At 37.5% G+C, this 20,991-nt stretch overlaps 1 protein-coding gene across 2 annotated transcripts; it reads right to left on the bottom strand.

Moving 5' to 3' along the window:
- Nucleotides 1–246: 246 nt before the first annotated feature.
- Nucleotides 247–20,722, bottom strand: LOC141597328 (uncharacterized). Of its 2 annotated transcripts, XM_074417748.1 has the most exons (25): nucleotides 20,511–20,722; nucleotides 19,559–20,166; nucleotides 19,332–19,456; nucleotides 19,147–19,241; nucleotides 18,795–19,019; nucleotides 17,318–17,423; nucleotides 15,365–15,416; nucleotides 14,882–14,947; nucleotides 12,816–12,946; nucleotides 11,335–11,405; nucleotides 11,043–11,237; nucleotides 10,643–10,681; nucleotides 9,906–10,013; nucleotides 9,391–9,480; nucleotides 9,118–9,193; nucleotides 7,481–7,577; nucleotides 7,289–7,358; nucleotides 7,011–7,187; nucleotides 6,798–6,920; nucleotides 5,668–5,751; nucleotides 5,021–5,205; nucleotides 4,173–4,311; nucleotides 4,029–4,085; nucleotides 2,920–2,991; nucleotides 247–907 (listed from the first exon to the last, which is right to left on the bottom strand). In XM_074417748.1, the coding sequence occupies exons 2-25, from the start codon at nucleotides 20,131–20,133 to the stop codon at nucleotides 800–802; spliced, it is 3,066 nt and encodes a 1,021-aa protein (XP_074273849.1). In that variant the 5' UTR covers nucleotides 20,134–20,166; nucleotides 20,511–20,722; the 3' UTR covers nucleotides 247–799. The 2 variants fall into 2 exon arrangements, with proteins under 2 accessions (XP_074273849.1, XP_074273858.1); XM_074417757.1 differs by lacking the exon at nucleotides 14,882–14,947 and having other exon boundaries at nucleotides 20,511–20,708.
- Between the last annotated feature and the right edge of the window lie 269 nt (nucleotides 20,723–20,991).

Below are 20,991 nucleotides of genomic sequence, written 5' to 3'. Positions count from 1 at the left end.
CTAGTTATTATTAGTTTTATCGTAGTGATGTTTACTTGCGAGTGTAATAAGGGCATTGTATGCCCGAACATTATATAGTATAGGTATGCCTTTCTTTACTGTTGTCCAAAAAAAAAAAAAAAAATCATAACTAGGCTTTCCGTTCATACTAAGGTACAGTTCAGATAAACTTTGCTCTTAACAAAGTAGGTGTTCATGCTCCACAGAACTGACTTAACCCTGCAAATAAATCACTTGCAAAAAAAATCGTTATAATCTATAATTCTTCATTACTCGAGGTTCAAAACAAATATTCCCTCCAAAGTAGACAGCCTGCCCATCGCAAGTTCTCTGTTTGCAAATCTCCCTAATATCGGGTAGCTCAGGTAAAACTACGCAAACACCTTATGGGCTGCCTTCCAATTTTACTAGGTGTAACCCTTATGGGTTGCCTTCCTATATCATAATTTAGCGGATCCTTCTTTTTCCTTGGCTCAGTAAAAAAAAGGGTCCTAGAAAGAAGCTAGGAAAGAAAACTGTGTAAATAAAAACAACACTATAATGGCCTACTTCTAAATTACATGGCGGTCGACAACCTTGTTACCTAGTACAACATTGATAGAACACACATTGCAGAGAAGGCGAATACAAGTGCTCTCACTTCTAAGGAGAACCTTTTCTGCATCGACCTTCATTCCCGCCTCATCCCTCCAATCTACTCTAGTTTCTGAAGTTAGAGTGATCAGGCGTTTCAGCTCTATGGGGTTTGCAAATTGATTAGAGAAAGGCAGCTCACTTTGTTAATTCACTGATTTCCATTTCAGAAACCAAATGGTGATTTTCTTCTGCTTCCACCTTCTCCATACTGCTCATTCCATTTTCTAAGCTCATTCATGCTGGTTGCATCGAAGGCAACTGAAGGCCCCACCTGCAAATTCACGAAACAGCAAATATTACAACAAATACCAACTCAACATAACCAGCCCTTTTTTATCTCTAGTAAAATTACAACAAATACCTAATCAAAAAAAAAAAATCCCTGGTTAGGTAACTTAAGGAAAAAAGGAACACGGAGTTGATGCATTACATCATACCCTGGCAACTGAGCTTACGTGTATTTTTTTTAAGCTTTTAAAGTTTTATAGTTCCTTTTTAGTTTTGACGTCAAAACTCAAAATTAACTGAATTTTTATATGTATAGTTTTTTAGCTATATTGTACTGAGTTTTTTTAAGTTTAAATGAACAAACTCAATTAAAGCTCATAAACTGGAAAACAAAACTTGAAAAATTATTATAACTCAGAAACTACACAACTAGTTGTACTTGTATAATCTATGAACTGCTTAACTTAAACACGGGGTAATGTGAAATCTCCACAAATAAATTCTTTTAAGTCAAGAGGTAACATAAACAGGAGTCGGAACCAGCTTTATTTCCTTCATAGTACTAAATAAATCTCCGTTTCGGCCACAGTATCAGTTGTCGAGTCTAAATTCACTAAATGCAGCCAATTTTGACTCTACCAATGCTTCAATGCAGTGAGCAATGAGCAGACGGTGGGAATGGTACTGTCTGGCAAGTTGTATTTTGGAAACAAATCAAGAAAGGCAAATGAAAAAAAAAAAAAATCAGACGATGTTTGTAGACCATGCGACAAGAGGGCAAATGGCTCAAAATTTAAGACTCGCAGAGTTCGGGACTTGTAGAGTCAAATGATCAAATGGCCCACAAGGGAGTGAAAGTGATCTCCAAATAGAAATGAAAAACACCAGATACTCATTTACATGAACAAAAAAAAAAAAACAGAATGAAAAACAACATTACCCACGGGTAGAACTGTCAAACAGGTTGGGTGACTCGGGCCCTACGGATTGAGGCAAAATGCGGTTGAATTGAATACGGGTCGAGTCCGGGTCACTGGTCGGGTTAGGGTCATAATATGGGTCAAAAATTAGTTTCTAGCCCCTTTTTTTACCATTTTTAAAATCGGAAAAATATTTTTTAAAAACTAAAGCATATTTCCCTAATATTAATATTTTAATCATATCAATGTTTACATTAATTATATTGAAAGAATTATAGAAATTAAGTTATTTTAATAATTGTTTAGGACACATACTAGATCAGAGATTCAGAGCAAGAAGTTTAGTTGTCCGAATGGCAGAGACACATACCAGGATGAGGCATAGCGGGAATCGAACACGCAACTTTTTAATTTGTGCTTGCAATTTAAAGTACTAAAAATAATAATTATAATTATTTTAAGTATTTTTAAAACATAATATATAAATAATAATATTTTAAGAAAAATCTTGATTTATCTTTGACCCAATGGGTTGACCATTCGGGTCGGGTTTCAACCCTAAAATAACAGGACAATTTGGGTTCGGGTCGAACGGGCTACGGGTCGAGATTTTGAGGTCTTGACCCTTGAGTCCTTGACGATTGGGTCGGGTCGGGTCGGGTCGGGTCTACCCATTGGCCACAGCCATTATGCAAAACAATTGGTACTGACTACTGACATAAACTCTTCGAGTAATTGAGTCGTTCAAAGCAAATGTTTTTTTCTTATAGAGTGCGTCATCAACCGAACACTTTTAGTTTCCTCTTAATGAACGGCAATGTTACTGTTGTAATACAGGCGGTTATACTGTTAACTCTCCCCGGTTATCTCGACTCCAAAACTAAATCAACTTTATAAATATTAACTACCAGAAAAGTAGAGACAATTTCCCAAATAATTTTAGCAGAATTTTTGTGAATATTTCAACCCAAAATAACGTTCACTTAGCAACAGCGAACAAAACCACAAGGCTAATAAACAGTTATCACCCCAAGGGATTTCTTCTTCCATGTATCTTGCTGGTTTAAAATACCAAATAATGTAAACTCAGTGCCAAAGAAGACAATAAGACAGCAGTAGAGCTAGAAGAGATTACCTTGGTCTTTGACTGAACAAAGTCATCCAAACTAAGAGGCCTTAACACTGAAGATGTGGCTTCCTCCGTAACCTGTCAGGAGATGCATAAAGTCAAAATAGAGAAGACAGACCACAAATATCTTAACAAACGAATACTAATTAACATAATTTCACAGTAACCTAATCTGTCTAGTAGCCAGTGTTTAACATAAGTTTATTTGCTTGTACACAATAAAAAGTTAAAAACCATTACCCCACAACTAAAAAGGGACAGTACCCAGATCCGTATTACAATGCATTAAAATGAGCAACTAAACGGCAAAGGTTCACCATCACACAGAAGAGTATACTGTTAATCCGTGCACTCGAAACTTCGGTTGAACATCAGATAACAAGATACTTCACTTTTCACAACAGAACCAACAATCCAATCAAAATGTGTTTTATAATGAGCTAATCAAAGGAATGGACAGATTCCGACACTGAGAGATAAGATGTGGCTACAAATGTTGGTGTAAGAGATAAGTAATTTGTGGTAGTTTATATTTGTATTTGGGTCCTTTAGGGGCTGAAATGTGATGTATCGGTTGACTTATTCAAATAATTACATCACCAAAAAATGAACTAACCAGCAATCCTAATGCCTCCAGTTACCATGCGGTAAAAATGGAGGAAACCCTAGTAAGCCTAACCAGGTTAATTTACATCCGGTATCGTTAGGACAAACATATAATTGCCATTCAACACTTACACTGAATGCTTCAAACTGTAAAGGTGCTTGTTTGGTTGTCATAAGGGAAAACAAATTCATATGAACTTTATATAACATGAAATGGAAATTTGGTTGCCATATGGGAAATGGGTTCTTGTGGAAATTTCCCCTAGCCTAGGGGGGCTAGGTAAGTGACTTCAAACATAATGGAGTAACTCTACTTCCACATGAAGTTCCACTTCCCAGGATTTTGGGAACCAAACAAGAGTATGATTTTATGATTCCTGGGATTTTCAAAATCACATGAATTTGATGGAGCAACCGAACAAGCACTACAATTGAGACTGACTTGAGGGGTGGAACTTGGAAGGTAAACAAGTATTTGCCAAGGACGGTATATGTGCTAATGGAAATACCTTCTCTTGCTCCAAAAGTTCTTGCACAGGTCTATATGCTGCAGCAATACAAAGATTCTGCAGAGAATAGAAGAAAACAGCTTAAACAAGCTCATATCATATCACCCTTAAAATGCAATCAGAAAACAGAGAGCATCATGCTACCTTTAAATCACTCCCAGAATATCCTTCTGTGACTTTTGCAAGCTCTTCATATTGGAAATCTAACTCAAGGTTCTCTTGAGAAAGAAATATTTTTAAAATTTTCATTCTATTTTCAGCATCTGGCAGGTCCACGTATATCCTGTACAGCAAAGAGAAATATCATCACGTCAATGGAAGTGCTTAGAGCATTTATGTGCATTTTTTACTGATCAGTGATCAGCAGCGCAAAAGGCAAATAGAGAGCACCACTATGATCAGAGGATGGCTTCATAAAAAATTACTAGTATAATACTCCCTCCTATTCATTCATTTTGTCCCCCTTCTATTTTGCACAAGAATTAAGAAAATGATTTTGGACCATACAAAACACTCTATTCCACTCTACCCCACATGTAATTAAATTTGGACCACACAAAAGTTACCAAAAAAGGAAGAGGGACAAAAATCCGACTAACTTCGATAAAAAAGAGGGACAAAATGAATGAATAGGAGGGAGTATTTGGGTATCAGTGAGAAAAGTTGAAGAAAAATTCAGATTCCCATACACCTGAGATTACCATGTTTGGCAATCTCATTCTGTGTGCACTGTGCATTGAATCAGCAGAACAAGACCAAATAGAGAACCCACTACGATTAAAAGATGGTTCCAATAATAAAATTTTACTCGTATAATATTTAGGTTTCTCATCCATGGAAACAAGAAAAAAAACAGCTTCCCATAAAATGTTTTGATCATTTTCATTAGACGGTTAGAGTTAACATTTGCCAGGCACCGACTAAAATCAAAAAATAGTATGAAAGGTTTAGACAGGAGCCAGACTGAAAATGAGGATGCACAAAGTTCTTACCTTCTTGGCAATCGCCGTATTACAGCATCGTCGAGGTCAAATGGCCGATTAGTTGCACCCAGTATGAGGATTCTTTGGCTGTCTTTTGTCCTTAATCCATCCCAGGCAGCCATGAACTCATTTCTCATTCTTCTAGTTGCTTCATGTTCAAAAGAACCACCACGGGCTCCAAGCAAGCTGTCAACCTACATGAAAAATAGCGCAAAACTACCAAATTATTTCACCATATAAAACCAAAAATCAGTACACTACAGAGCATAAGAACCAAGCGTTTTCTACAGAGCATAAAAATCCTTGACTTCGTCATCCGTACATAGATGGAATTGCCCTATATGCCTTTTCTAGGAATGAAAATTCAAGATGAAGAATAAAACTGCTACAATATGCACAACTTCACTGATACAAGCATCATACAATCATACAATGTCTTGTTATGTAGGAGTAAAAATAGTCAAGGCAGGAAAGAATACCAAAATAAAAAAAAATAAAAATACTCTGTAATAAATAAGAGCTTTATTTAAGAGAAAAATTCTTGTGTACTCCCGGAGGACGGTACTCCTTACACTCAAATGCAATTTACCAAAAAGAATATTATAATAACTTAGGTGTAAGGAGTACACAAGAGTATGCTGATGATGAAACTTTACCTCATCGACAAATATGATGACCGGGGCAAGCTTACTAGCAAATGAAAACAGAGCCTTAGTTAGCTTTTCAGCATCTCCAAACCACTGCGTAAATGTGGGGTTAAAAAGATTAGATAAATCCATAAAAGTTAGCAGTTATCAGAAATACTTAAGAGCTAACAGGGTTTAAGAAGTTCACAGTACAATAAACTGCATCCTTTCACAGTCAAATAGACTTGTCAGACTCAGATCTCAAAAACAAAAAATTGAACCTTACCAAATAACACCCAAGGATAATTTAAGTAATACACAGATACTTGGCAGTTGGCACTAAACTAAACTTAACTATGTAAAACGCTCCACTAAAGTAGTTGCACTTCTTTTTAATGCAAAGTAGTTGCTCATTAGATGCAACACTCTACGAAATTTTTAATATAGGACATTGGGAAACAGCGGTAAGGGCTGCATACATCCGAGTTCCGACTCCCACTTATCCTGCAATGCTCTTGACGCACTGGGGTAATGTTCTTGTTGTTGTTGAGTACTTGAGCACTCTTACATGTTATATCAATCAATTGCGTCCATATCAATTACCTCTAGGATAAATTAGACCTTCTAGCCTCCAATTCATGATAAGATGCCCCCTCCCCTTAATCTTGACAAACTCTAAGAACCTCCATATTCACTCGCAGAAATTTAATGATGGCAGACAAGCAGTGTAATAAGGAGCAGTAATAGTGAGCTATGGTGGCAGACAAGCAGTGTATATATGACAAACAGCCACTGAAACTTTATCACAGTCCCGCTTGACTCTTTGCCCCATATTAGCCCCTTTATTCAATTACATACATATTGGGACAAATATTTGGGAGTATTTTGAGAATGGCATGCTCCTCAAACTCCAATTTACTCCCCACCGTTCCACATGATACATCTCCATATTAGTTAGTGAAGGCAACAAGAGGGTAATCTTCAACAAACAAAAATGAACATTAGGTACAAACAGCCAACAGGAAAGGAATTTCGATGTTATAATAACCCCAGATACAACTATATACAAGAGAAACAAGTGACACCACTTCCTCTGAGGTGAGAAAACATCTAATCTGGCACACATAGAATGTATGTCAACATTAATTAGTATGACATACCTTTGATGTCAGATTTGAACCAGTTATACTAATGAAATTTGCCCCTGCCTCGGTAGCAAGGGCCTTGGCAAGCAGAGTTTTCCCCGTTCCTGGAGGCCCAAATAGTAAAATCCCCTTGCAAGGCTGATAAGAGCTTGAGATCAATAACCTACTTGTATAACTAAAAAAAAAACTAAAAACAAATCACTGTTGACAGTTGAAAAAAGGCAGTACCCGAAGCAAATTTCCACGGGTAAAAAGCTCTGGCCTCCTCATGGGAAGAATAACCAGCTCATTTAATGCCTTCTTCACATCCTCAAGAGCGCCAACATCATCAAATTGGACACCTATTTCGCCAGGAGGAACAACTGCTGAAACAAAGTTGCTCTCGTACTCATCCTTGGCAAGATTCTGTAAAGAAGTTTCTCAGTTATCCACTTATCCTATATGGAACAATATCCCTGACAAGAGTCAGTAGAAGATCCGAATCAGAAAGGTTAGAGACTACGTACCTTCAAATTTTCCAAAGGCTTGACTGTTATCGTTTCTTGCTCTTTTAACCTTGAAATTGCAACCTCGAGGCTAAGGCGGACAATGGGTCAGGCAGAAAGAAAGAAGAACAAGTGAGCTAAAGAGGAAAAGAAAGAAGAGTATGAAGACTTTCAGCTGACAAGCAATGTTCAGAAGGCAAACATAGCACATACCTTTCCCGAGGCAAAATTAGTCTTTCCTTCTTAATGGAAGGAAGAAGGCAAGATGCCAAATAATTACTTTTGGCCCACCCAACAACTTTCTCAGCTTCTGTAGGACATTGATTTACAATTGAATTGGTAATTCACACAGAAGATTGTCAGTAAACTAATAACTGAAAGCAGAACTACAATAGAAAAGAAGAACCCTTGTTGAAGATTGAGCAAACAAGACGTCAGAACCTTTAAGGCTATATTATATTATTATTCACTTAAGTGCATGTGAAACCATCAGTACCTATCAGTAGTGACATTATGGAACTTCGCCGAAAAGAAAAGATAAACAATGATGAGAAAATACAGTTAAATGTACTCAAATGTTTACGCTACATAAAAACATACTTAAATCATTAAATGTACAGATGGGCATTCATGCACCCTGCTGCATCTCAAAATGTTGATTCTGCGTTTGAGAAAACAGAGTTAACAAATGGTCCAAGCCAAAAACAACCTACTGAGACAGTCATCCCTTGATTTAAAGAGCCATGACTGAATCAAAGGCACGCGACCCTTCAGACTTGCACAGCCGCTATTTGTCTATTCCCTTTAGTTAACCATACCCCTCAACTTTTCACAAAACATGCATTTTTCTTCACTAATTTCAACTATCAAATCCTTGAATCCATGATAGACTTATTATTATGTCAATAACCCCGAGGAAGTATATATGCATAACCACCAAGATAATATAGTTCATAGAGTTATATTCCGGTAGAATCATTTCACTTCATCCATATAAACAAGAGACCAGTTTGCAATGTACACTTCCGTGTAACAGTCCCTCAGGCTCAAAGTCTCGTAACATCAGCGAATCCATCGCTATTGACGATTTTCTTCTTAGTTATGTTATTCCTGAAGCCAGCCAAATTCTTAAACGACATTAACATTCCCTGCACTTCCCCTGATGCATAATTCAGTACATATCACTCATCCTGATATAAACACCATTGCTCTATACTCGAGACAGCGTACAATTTTTCTAATGAGCACCTTACTAAAATAATTGTTTCTGAAACTAAATGACTCATTTGCAGGGAAATCTAACTAAATGTATCTTACTCCTACGCTAGCGGTAAGAAACTGAAACGATCAACAACCAAGATCGTATATCCTCAGCTGGTATCAATTCCTCGAAAGCCCCCGCCCCCCAAAGAAAAGAGAAGTCTGGCAGACTGAAAACTGAAAAATGGAAACCACTTCTTCTGAAGTTCCAAATCAAGATTAGTCTATAGAACACTGAACAATTCAAACTAAAAACGACACAACACAATCTAGGGTTGTTATCATGTCATTTTTTGACAAGTAAGATATAGTATGCATTAATCGACACAAAGGGGGTGACGTTCATGCACGTAAAATCATCATAGAGGTGAGCCCCATCTACATAAAGACACCACAGAGAAAACGCACATATACAAAGATACACCCTCAAAATGACGCTCATCTACAAATAAATGCAATGCCATATACACCACAGGGATTGCTATCATGTAATATTCAGATCATACTAGGAAGTTAAAATCAGACAGTCATAAAGGTCATAGCTCAGCATGTCACATCATACACTAAGTGCACTCAGTGAGAAGACTTACTTTGTTTAGTCAATACCACACCATTAGTGTCAACTTGCAGCAACTCCAAGCAAGACAGATCATGCCCTTCAAGAACCTGCAATATATAATAATTCTATGAAATCCATCCATAAACGAAGCCAGCTACAACCAAAGCCTATAATAGTGTTCAGTAAATAACAAAGAGCATCATTCAGAAAGTGCATGAAGGAATATTTAAATGCATTCTCACATTTGACAATCAAGGTGCAATTTCCTCGACTACGAAATCAATTATGAGGAAAGCTTCTATACCTTGTGCAATTCGTTGAGATTGCTTCGCGAGATAATTATTCTCCTGTCTTCCTCAAGCTGTTTATTGAAAGTTTGAAGCGGCTCTTCCTCCTGAAAGAATCAATGCATATATATGATTATCAGCACAGCTAATAAATAGATCACGATCTTACACCTAGAAACACAAAACCCTCTCAACTGCTAACAGGTCATATATTTTTCCCCTGAATTAGAAACACCTACTACTTGACATACAACAAGAATAAAAGACTATTTTCAGATTCTTTAAATCTGGAGGGCCATCCAGACTCAAAGGGTCAACTGCCATCACACAGAAGGCCAAGGGCCACCAAATGTCATTTACTGCAAGTAGTTTAGATGTACGGTTGTCACGTACTTGTTTGGAAGCAATCAAGCTTGTTCCACTACAACAGGATACAGTCCTGGGAATGCAGACAAAGTAACGCTTCTCTGCTTGAAATTTGATGGGTTTCTAAACTGTAGAGTGGGAGAATATACGAAAGCACTCCACTCACCTTTGGCGGATGTATGCATATAACATTGGTAAAAAGTTTAGATATGTCTGTGTCATCAGATATCTTGGTCGCTCTTAGACCTTCTGTTAGTCTTCTCAGGGGAAGAGGCTGGCAAAATATACACGAATGATAAAGTTAGATGCAAAAACATTACAACGGAAAACGAGAGGCAAACAGTCAATCAGCAAGTACATGTCATTAACTTGAAACTGACAACAGAAACACCAGAATCGTCCGAAATCTATCACTCAAGGGATGTTAAATTTCACAATTTGCACAATTGGCTTTAATTGAGATTTTTATTGTTTTTCAAGATAACAAAAAGAGTGGAAACTGAAGGACAAGGATATAAACCAAATATTATCCACGATGGCTTTAAACCATGCCGATATATCATAAAACATCGAACAATTTATCAGAATAACAAGATTCAACATTAGGTCAAGATGAATATTAGACTCCAAAAGACATGCGACGAAACGTAAAGGAGCAGTTGACAGACTTGTCAATCTCCCTCAGGCCTCCAAGTACCAGTGTGGCCACGTCGGGCACATGCCACTTGGACATAGGTCTTGACATAAAACACATTTTTCTATGTAATAGAGAATATTAATCAAGGACACAACTAAAACTAATTCATTTACGGTCACTAACAAAATTTCACCAAAAGAAGCAAACATAGAGTTGCCCCCACAGATTAGATACATCAATCTCTTAGCAAAGAGAGAAATCATTACCAGCTTAGCAAGACGGCCAAAATTCGGGAGTACCATTGTCTGCAGCACAAAAAAAGACTTTCACTATTAATTACCATGGCCTACAATATAAGCTCTCTATTTACAAATTACAAGTCTGTTGAGTAAACTTTTAAGTCATATAAGAGATAAGAGATGGGTGCATATTCAGAGGCAGATCCATGGGTAGCACAATGAGGTCTCTGGACTCTGTAAAACAAATTGGTCCATTTTGCATAATTTTGGTCTTGGAGAAGTTTAAAATCTGTAACTTCAACATAACAATGACCGAGGAATTTTAGACAACACCAAATAAATAAATTTTAGTGGATCTGCCATTGACTATATTGTGACAATTCATGAATCGACAAAACTTAAAGCAAGGTATCACTTGAAAACTTACGAATTTCTCTTTCTCCTTGGAACCAGTTTCAACTTTGTTTTGCCCACAAATCAACACCATAGGCCCTGATAACTGATCAAACATCTCACGAACCTTGCTAACAAACTCGTTACGTTTAGACTTTGGAGCTGCGCGGGATAACCACAGAGATGAATCTGGAAAGTATACAATAAGAGGTTGCTTTGACTGCAAAACCTGGAAAAAGGACAATATGTCAAGCTAAGAAGACATCCTGAAAAATAATAAAAAATTAATATGCAAAGAACTAAGTAACCGAAAATCAAAAACATACTTCACACAAAGCTTCCATAGCAATGTAACAATCCTCAGCTTGAGCATCAAGGTCATGTTCAACCTCCTTCACTGGAGACATAAAAACAAGGACAATGGAAAGAAGCAAAACTAGTGATTACTAGTAACCTTTTTTGATTTTTTAGAAGTAAGATACAATATTAAATAAGGGACACAACCATACACCAAAAGACGCCCTAAATGTGACGTCCATTTAAAAAAAAGAGGTGGATAATTACGCTCTCAATCTATCATGCGTAATCTTACCTACAAAAGAACGAAAAGACAAAGTTTCAATTTGGATGAAGCATAGTGATTACCTGTAATCGTTTTTTATAACACAGCACAATCATTTAAACACTTTAAACAAAAGAAGGTCACAATCACTAAAAACCGGAATGTATTAATATTTACGAATATGTGACAACCGAACTAATACTAGTTACTTATAAGTGGAAGTACTTCACAACTGATCAGTTTAATAGCAAACATACAATACTTAAGGTTTGTTTGGAAATTCACGAACATGTGGCCCTCCAAAAGACCATTTGACTGACACGCTCATTTTTAATGCTTCAGTTATCCCTAATTCCCTACACCCTATTTCCTCATTCCCCATGCCCCCTTCGAATTCTGAGAGTTACCAATATTGAGGTTTCATCTCTCACCCACATAACCACCCAGCAACCACCACAAGCTCCACTTATCCAAGGGAAACCCACCATCACCATTATTATCCATCCACATTAGGCCAATCTTAGGCTCCAGCGACGCCTAGAAACCCACCCACAACATATTGCTATCTTGCACCCCTATTCTACATTCCCACCCATTCACAATTTCACCAACTAAACCCATCGTCGGCAACAATGGCAGCCATCAACCATTATCTATTGATCTCCCTCCTTGCCTCACACTCCTCTATGTCAATAACTATCACTAGAGTCAGATTTCACATAACGATGTAGCTACAGATTTTAAAAATTGATAAATCTACTGCCTGATGCTGATTGCCATTAAGGGCACCAATAGTACTATACACGTGAAAAATATAAATGGAAACGGAAAAATCACAGGATAATTCAAACTCGACATTGATCAATAGCATAAAATACCAAGTCAAAGGACACTAGAACATGATTTCATTGGAGGTTATTTCCCCGTACAAAATACTTAGAAGATGGAGACGAGTCTTTGCAGAGACTATATATGACTTTTTTGGCTTCACACCTTTACTAATATATTGAGTTGTTGACTATTTAGTGTTTTTATTTATTTTTTTATTTCAACGTCCATGTTAGCGGACCCCAACTCAAGTTGGGATAAAGGCTCTCTTGTTATTGTTACCGTTCTTGTCACGTGTATTTTTTGTTCCATGGATATCTTATTTTAGTAGTCGTTCTCAAAATAAGATATTCTCTAGTTTGTTCATGAACCAGATTAGTGCAAATACAACTCAATATAAGAAAGTAAATGAAATACCTGGAATCCAGTAAATTGGTGGTTTTGTATCTTGCTCTACGCTGGCGTCTTTTTCTTCTTTATCTAAAATAACAGCAACGCGATCTTTTTCAACCTCGTACACTTCTCCACGTTGCCCAGTTGGTATTTGCCTGCAATGCGCCCAACAAATGCAGATCAAGCACCCTATATATTGGGGAGTTACAATTTCTTGCTTTACAGCTATGAAAAATTAAAGAAAGTAAACCTTAACCTATGGACCCCTACCTTAAATGAAATTCCCTACCTTAAATGACAATCAGAAAACATGAAGCAAAATGATCAAAACTTGACATGAGATAACAAAAAATCCTCTTCACAAAAGAAGTTCATTACAAGTAGTAAATTAAAGACCAAAAGGGAAACAAAAAATAATCAGAAATTAAAATAGAAGTAAACAAGAATGCCCAGTCAAACAGCATTCTCAAATCTCAACCTATAATAAATAAAGATATTTATTTATTTTGATAAGTAAGATATTATAACAATATTAATTAAGGGACGCCAAGGAGTGACGCCCATATATAACAAGACACCATGAGGGTGACGTCCATATACAAAAAGACACCCAAAAAGCGACGTCCATATACAAAAAGACACTAAATTTGACGCCCAAAAATGAGAGATGGATAGTTATGCTTTAAAGCCATCGTGGATAATCTTATCTACAAAAACAAGAAGAGACCAGTTTCGTTTTTATGAAGCATATCGCTCCAAAGATATATAGAGATATTATGATAGAAACTAAATCATAGGAGTTTTACTAGCCTACTTGCAATTACACGTATAAGCTTCCACAACATCCAAGTAACTAGACTAAAAATACTCAGCATCATTTAAGCCCTTAGTCATGTGATGATGTGATGTCCAATGAGTCACTTCATAATCAGTTATTCCATGTTTAACTTCAATTCATACTGATTTTTCCTATAGTGTCCACTGTCTAGTATCCACTACTATACTTCAATGGAATCAATTAAACCAGAATACTACCAAAATTTTAGAATGATAAAACAATCATGCAAGTGTGACTGAACAGCATTAATTAAATAATAAACAAACTCTTTTAGGGGCAATCCCAACAGAGACCAAAAAGTCAATCCAATCCACACAAGAGGCACAAGACGAGAAAGATTATTAGTACGAAAAGGCCACAATGCACACAGAAACAACAAGGCCACTAAGGCAGTTTTAATGTCTTGAGATAAAGAAAAGAGACAAATAAGCAAAGCCTAAGAGAAGCAAGGATCATAAATACGTATCTACACAATAAACCATCATTTCATTCATATTCCAACCACTCATTGTTGAGCAAAAGGCCATTTTGCCATTTTGAATTGTTATGTGCAATCAGCAACAAAATCATTCTACACAAAAACCTATAACCTATCGATGTACCTAGTCATGGATTCATGGCATACCTAGTATTCAAGGTGCGATTTTTCAGAAGAAATCCCAATCCCCTATACCTTAGTTTAAAAAAGCGTGCCTAGGCACAAGGCGCAGTGAGGCGCCAAACAGATCGCATCAACGCGCACCTAAGGCGCATGACGCACACCCAAGCGCACAAGGCGCAGCTAGTGAGGCGCACTCGATGCACATTAGTATGCAATTCCATATTTTGTTTTCCAAATTCTTTTATTTTACCCTTCTTTTCTCCCCTTGTCTTTAATTTTCTCTTTTACATACATATTAGCCCTCTTTAAAACAAAAAAAAAGGACTATTCTCGCTCAAAATTTGATTGTAAAATATGGATGTTCATTTGAAAAATCAGTGCGCCTCGTGTCCAAAAGGTGTGCGCCTTCGCCTTGCAACTCATCCCTTTGGGACCCCATCGCCTCAGTGCGCCTCGCGCCTTCTCAAACTAAGCCCTATACGAGTAACCCTCAACAACAGATGGGACATTCTTAAGGAACCACTTTAAAATGTTGCAAAGCAATCTAAAAGGCAACAGCATCAATACAGACTTCAAATAAAGTGTTTTTCAGGTCTTCAATAGGGTTCTTTCTCCACCAGACAACCACATTAGGGCACCTTATCAACCCACCTGCTACGAATAATAGTAAACGTTTTGATTGGCCCATCAGGTGTTGGAAGCCTCCCCAATAAGATCCTGTGACGCATTTGCATAGTGTCAATGACTAGGTAAGGACAATACTATCTCCATGGGAGAAAGTGAGAGGTTTATTTCATTAAAAGATGAAAATAGACAAAAAAGAAAGTCGTAGGAGCAGGTAGGTTCCTATGTGTTAATCTATTCATATCTTCTCGTTCATATGTTTGATCACTTTGTCCCCACATCACACTATCATGGTGAACAAGAAGTTGCTCATTAACCAAGCAAAGTTAAAAGCCATTTACGGAGACATAAACCCAAAACTAACCATAGTCAATACATTTATTTAGCAGAAAGTCACTTGGAGACCACATGGTCAATTGTAACTTGGAAGAGCAATTGCTACTTCTGCATTAATCAAAGTACTGCAAATGACCAAGCACATGAGAATTTCTAAAGCGAGAAGTTAAAGACCTGGTATCTGATTCAACATGTACGGACGGTCCAACATACTTTATCCGGTCACCTGCAAATGAACAAGATTGAACGTCAAATTTTCTTAAATTGCCAAAACATTTACAAAACAGAAGATGGTCCAAGTCTCTAACGAAGATTGAAATCTACAATAATTGTAATTAGCATGTTCAAACTACCACAAAAATAGGTCTTTAAGTAAAAGGCAAAGCCAAGTGGCGACGAAGAGTGGCCTAGAGGTTGGTTTTGCCAAAACAGTGAAGAAACCTCATGAAAGGTCTGACTTTGTTAGCAAGATTATTTATATCAACAGTATTTAACATTTACACAAGAAACTCAAGGATGTGAAGTTATAACGACAAAGCTTCTTCCTGTCATGGTCTTCCTCTGATCTACACTTGTTCTAGAATAGGTGTGGAAGGCTGCATTGGATGCACAAGAAACCCGAGGTTGCTGGGCTATATAATGAATGCATCACAAATTTGTTTCCTTGTCATTTTTTTCCCTTAGCATTTCACAGCAAGTCGTCATGATCAGGACTAAAAAGTTTCTCTCCAATATATTGACTTGCCCTTTTAAAGGTATAAAGAAAGGTCAAATTATGAGTAAAGCAAGAACTGGTCTAAGTCTTTCATTTTAAGAACTGGATGGCGATCTCAAGAAACAGGGAGCAAATATAAAAATGCATGATATAAATACAGTACTTCCTCGTTTTTCAAATTTCTTCCCATATTCCTTTTTGGGAATTTTTTTTATTTCTTCTCACTTCTATTTCTTTCCATACCGAACAAGCTATCCTGATTACTCTCGATCGATTTGATCAAATTTTGAAAAGTACTACCAGAATAATTACAAATATGCCATTATTAACCCCAACCTAACTATCCCACTTCCACCTTCTCCTCCATCCTTATCAGCAGACCACCACAAAACACCGCCCTCCTCCAACAACTGTCGCCCTCCTCCGACAACCTCCAACCACAGCCCTCCTACAGCTACCTACAAACGTCTCCCTCCTTTAACCTCCTCCAACCACCACCCTCCTTTGACCATCCCAATTCCCAACTCCGCCATAACCCAATCCACCGACCAAGACACAGACACGCAGGCTATCAACATAATTTGATCAGGCCAACCACCTCACCTCAGCCTACCCAACGCCCAGATCTGCTCTTGTTTATCTCCAACCATGACAAGATCTAGTCTTAGCTTCTCCGGCTCGTTGCAGATCAATGCTGGTAGGTGACTGGTGGTTTAGGTGGCTAGTGGAGTGATGAGTGCTGGCCGGGGGTTCTGCGAGGGTCAGGGCGTCTGGCTGATGGTTTAATGAGTGGGAGTTGCGGCAGTGGTCAGGTGGTTTTGGCGGTGGTCGTGTGCCTGGGTTTGGGTGGCAGTGGTTATGAGTCACTTATTGGGTGGTGGTGGTTGTTAACATGGGAGAAGGATATTTTGGTGAGGAGGGTATTTAGGTAAATGTATCACTTTTGTCCAAAAGTGAAAGAAATAAAAGGGCAAGATTAAGAAAAATGAGGAAGAATACTCTCCTTTTTTTACAATGAAGGAATGGATTGGGGAAGACATGGAAAGCATGCATGAAACTTAACTAATATTTCAAATCAGCGATAATAGCCATTAGCCCATTACTAAGATCATTCTTCAACAAAAAGTATCACAAATCCACAAAGGTGTCGCCCAAGACCCAACTTAGTAGTATCCCCTAGGAAACATATGATAATCTGTATACTTGCCCAATAGATGACCTCCAAATCAAACGAATGTTGGCATCAGAAGGTATTGCTACCGAGACTTAAATGTGATCTCCACTGAATCAAGGTATCATATCTTAAACACGACTATCCTATCTTTATATATCACAAAACAAGGAAGTTACATTGTTTCGGATCATATATGAAAAGGAAAGCATATTTGGAAAGAGTATCCAGAACTAGATACCTTTCTTCAAAGGCCGGTTTGATTCATCAACGGTATCACTGTCAACTGTCTCGGACTTGGAGACCTCGGAAGAGCTTTCACAATCTCCAGATTCCAAAGATATTCGCTGAGATACAACATACAAGTTAATCGAGAATTAGAGTACATTGTTGTTTAGTAATATCAAGGCAAGTCGTTAAACATTCAGAACAGGCATCCCTTAGGGCTTGTTTCGATAGAGGGAAAGGAAAGGGAGGGTGGAGGGAAATGGAGGAGGAGGGATTTGAAGGGATCCATTTTCCCTCCTCCAAGGCAAATCAAAATCCCTCCAATCATAGGAAAGATTTGGAGGGAAATTGTATCCAAACAAAACCATACCCCCATTCTTCCTTCCCTCTCCTCCCCTCCCTTTCCCTTTCCTCCTTCCCCCTCCACTTACTTTCTTTCCTACTTTGGTATCCAAACAAGGCCTTAAGATCAAAGCTAACCAAAGCTTGTCAAAGAAAACAAAAGAGAATTTGATAATTAAAACAAGCACGTGTCCACAACTCCACATTACTCATGCATCAAAAGCTCCGATTCTTGGTAAGAAAGGGGTTGAATGTACACGGCCTTAGCCCTACAATGCTAAAATATGGAGGTTCTTCCAAAGGATCCATGATGAAAAATGCATAGAAAATTGAACACCACAAGATAAGAAGTGAAGACGATCAATCATTAATATGAGTCTATAGCTCCACAAATAGGATAAAACGGTTCACCCTCAAATTATTCAACATATGTACACGAGCACGAAAGCCAACTGTCCTGCTTAGTTTAAAAAAGCGCACAGGCCTTGGCCCAGTAAAACACTAGCCAAAACGCATCGGTGCTCCATAAGTGCACCTTATAGACAAGGCACAACCAGTGAGGCGCACTACTATACAATTTCCATATTTTTTTCTTGATGTTCTTTATTATACCCTTCTTTTAGGCATATTATCCTAATGCTTACTCCTTTACATATTAACCTTTTCTAAGAGCAAGAAAAAGAGAAATATTGCACAAAATTGTATCTAAATAATCCAAATTTGTTTGTAAAATTGTGGCCTCGTGTCTAAAAGGCGTGTGCCTTCTCTTCGCGCCTTGCGCTTTGTCATCCCAAGCCCTCCCCCCTTGTTGCTTTTCGCGCCTTTTAAAACTAAGCCGTCCAGGGAAAAGACGTAACAGGACCGGTGTCATGTTCCAATAAAGCAAATGCATTAAAAATGACATCACAGAGAGCTTCCAGAAGTACTGTGTACCTTTGATTAACAAGATATTTAGCTTGTCAATAATCATGGTGTAATATATTTCGTTAAGAACATAAACATATTACATGCAAACTGAAAATAGTTGGGACAATTTCATATCAATGAATCAAAACCCCCTGAATGCTAACAAGTTAAAGATAAAATAACACCCGATACACATGCTATGTAAATCCAGAAAATACACACAGATTTCAAAAAACTGATACCTTCTCAAACAAATCGCTATTGAAGGGGATAAGACTCTCAAGGATTTCTTCAGGTGTTTTCCCATCAATCTCCTCATCCTCTGTCGCATCTGATCGTGTCTCAGCATTGTTTGTGGGGTCTTCCTGAGTATCATCTTCATCTTCTGACTCCGAGCTGCACTCTTCGCTGGATACTGCATGTTCATCATCCGACTCATTCTCCGATACACCATCTTCACCAAAATCCTGCAGCACGATAAGTAACAACACTACTAGTTACAGACTCTTACAATCACAGCACCCAAAAGAATTGATGTCAATGAATTTGTCTCGTTGCCTTCAATATGAAACATAAGTTAGCTATAAAACTTACAAAAGGAGCAAGAACGCTGCTGTCAAGCACCAATAATGGAACTTTTAAATCACGAGCAAGTGCTCTAATCACCCTCTCGCGGTAGAGCTCCGTGCCTTCCAATGATGAAGACAACTCTTTTCAATAACTCAATGTTCAAAACCTGGCTCAATTGTAATTAATGCATTAAAAAAACATCAAAGTACCTGGAACACTTTGAAGAAGTATCCTCGAACTAGAAGAAGATAATTTAGCACCATATCCCGAAGCAAACGTCTTATTCTTCAGATGAGAGGAAGCGCACTCCACCAAAAGACTCCTGGTGTGTTCACTGGGGAGAAGGGATAAAATTTAAAGATGTAAAAAACATGCTATATTGAAATCTACCCAGGTTTAACCGTTTAAAAAGAAAGAGAAATAGTAGTGCATTTACTGAAGAAAATAAGGAAATGATTCCCATGAAACCGTGATCTTCTCCCAGGGTACAATCCTTCGTAAGAACTCATTTTTGAACTTTTCGCTCTTGCTAAGAAAGGGCGAGTCTTTTTTCTTACTGTCAATTGCCAACTTCTCGTTTTTGAGCCATTCCTTCTGATCCTGCTCCCCTAGTCGTGCATGTTTATCAGATAGACGAATACCTTCCTTAACTTCCCCCTGCCGAGTATTACTCTTCTCAACCTTCCCTCCATCCTTAACCGATACTTGCTTATCATCACTCGCATTCCTCCCACCACCCTCAGAGCTATAAAATCGCAAATGCCCACGATTCCAAGATGAATGTAAAGGCCCATTAAGTGGCAAAGAACTACTCAAAAAAGCCATGCCCCGACACTCTAGCATGTGTTTCCTCACAAAATTAGCACTAGAATAATTCTTCCCCGAAATAGAAGCCCCATAACTCGGTTTGAGGCGCGAACAATCATTACTATACAACCTTGTAGAGTTCCTCAATGACTGAAATAAATAATCCAACCTCTGCTTTCGACATTTAAATCTTATAGCATGCATTGCAGCAGCTTCTAATTCCCACCCTCAATATTCCTACAACAAAATTTAATGTGTAACTCAAATTAGGTCATCAGTTCATACTTCAATACCGCGATTTCAGAAACATAATTAATCCCTAAATCAACTCAAACATCAAATTAACAAGATTAGCAGCTCAAGCAGCAAATTTGGGAACGCATAAAGATTAAAATATAACAAATTTACAATAAAGCATCTGATTTTATTATGAAACCATACCATATTAATCTTCACATTCATATTCAAAAAGTAATTTTTTTCAATACAATCAAATAACTCAAACAAATCAAATAAAACAGTCTTTGTGTATTGATTAATCTGTAAACAAAAGTAGGTAAATGTAAAAGAAAAATAATTACCTGATTCAAAATGAATGACGAAAGTTAGATAATTGTAGATTACTCGTATAATTTATCGAGCAGTTTGTAGAGCGATAGGAGAAAGAGAGAGGGGCGAGTTTACGAGAGCGAAGACCGCCTTTGGAAGGTGGAAGTTAATCCGTAAAATATCGCCTAACCCTATGAGTATGTGCCTCTCTTGTCGTCAATTTGACAGGATACCAATTACCGTTGTAAAAAAACTCGAAAACGTTACTATAAAACTCGCATTTTACCGAGAAATAGGTATACATCGGATATATACTACCTCAAACCTCATTAGTTTTTGAGCTTATGTGTATTTTTTCTGAGTTTTTTAAAATTTATAACTTACATTTTAATTTTTTGCTGTCAAAACTCAAATTTTACTGAGTTTATATGTAATTTTTTTGAGTTATATTGTAATTTTTTAATTATTGTCGAATTGAATGAACTCAGAAACTTTATAGTAAACTCAAAAACT

Source organism: Silene latifolia, chromosome 1 (assembly GCF_048544455.1).
Source record: "Silene latifolia isolate original U9 population chromosome 1, ASM4854445v1, whole genome shotgun sequence".
Lineage (NCBI taxonomy): Eukaryota > Viridiplantae > Streptophyta > Magnoliopsida > Caryophyllales > Caryophyllaceae > Silene > Silene latifolia.
This window is presented reverse-complemented; position numbering and strand designations above follow the sequence as displayed.

Coding starts and splice junctions, on each gene's coding strand:
- LOC141597328 (XM_074417748.1), bottom strand. CDS start 20,133: ATGCATGCTATAAGATTTAAATGTCGAAAGCAGAGGTTGGATTATTTA. Junction 7,188..7,288: donor AGCCTTTGGAAAATTTGAAG/GTACGTAGTCTC, acceptor ACTTCTTTACAG/AATCTTGCCAAGGATGAGTA. Junction 4,086..4,172: donor ATTCTGGGAGTGATTTAAAG/GTAGCATGATGC, acceptor TATTCTCTGCAG/AATCTTTGTATTGCTGCAGC.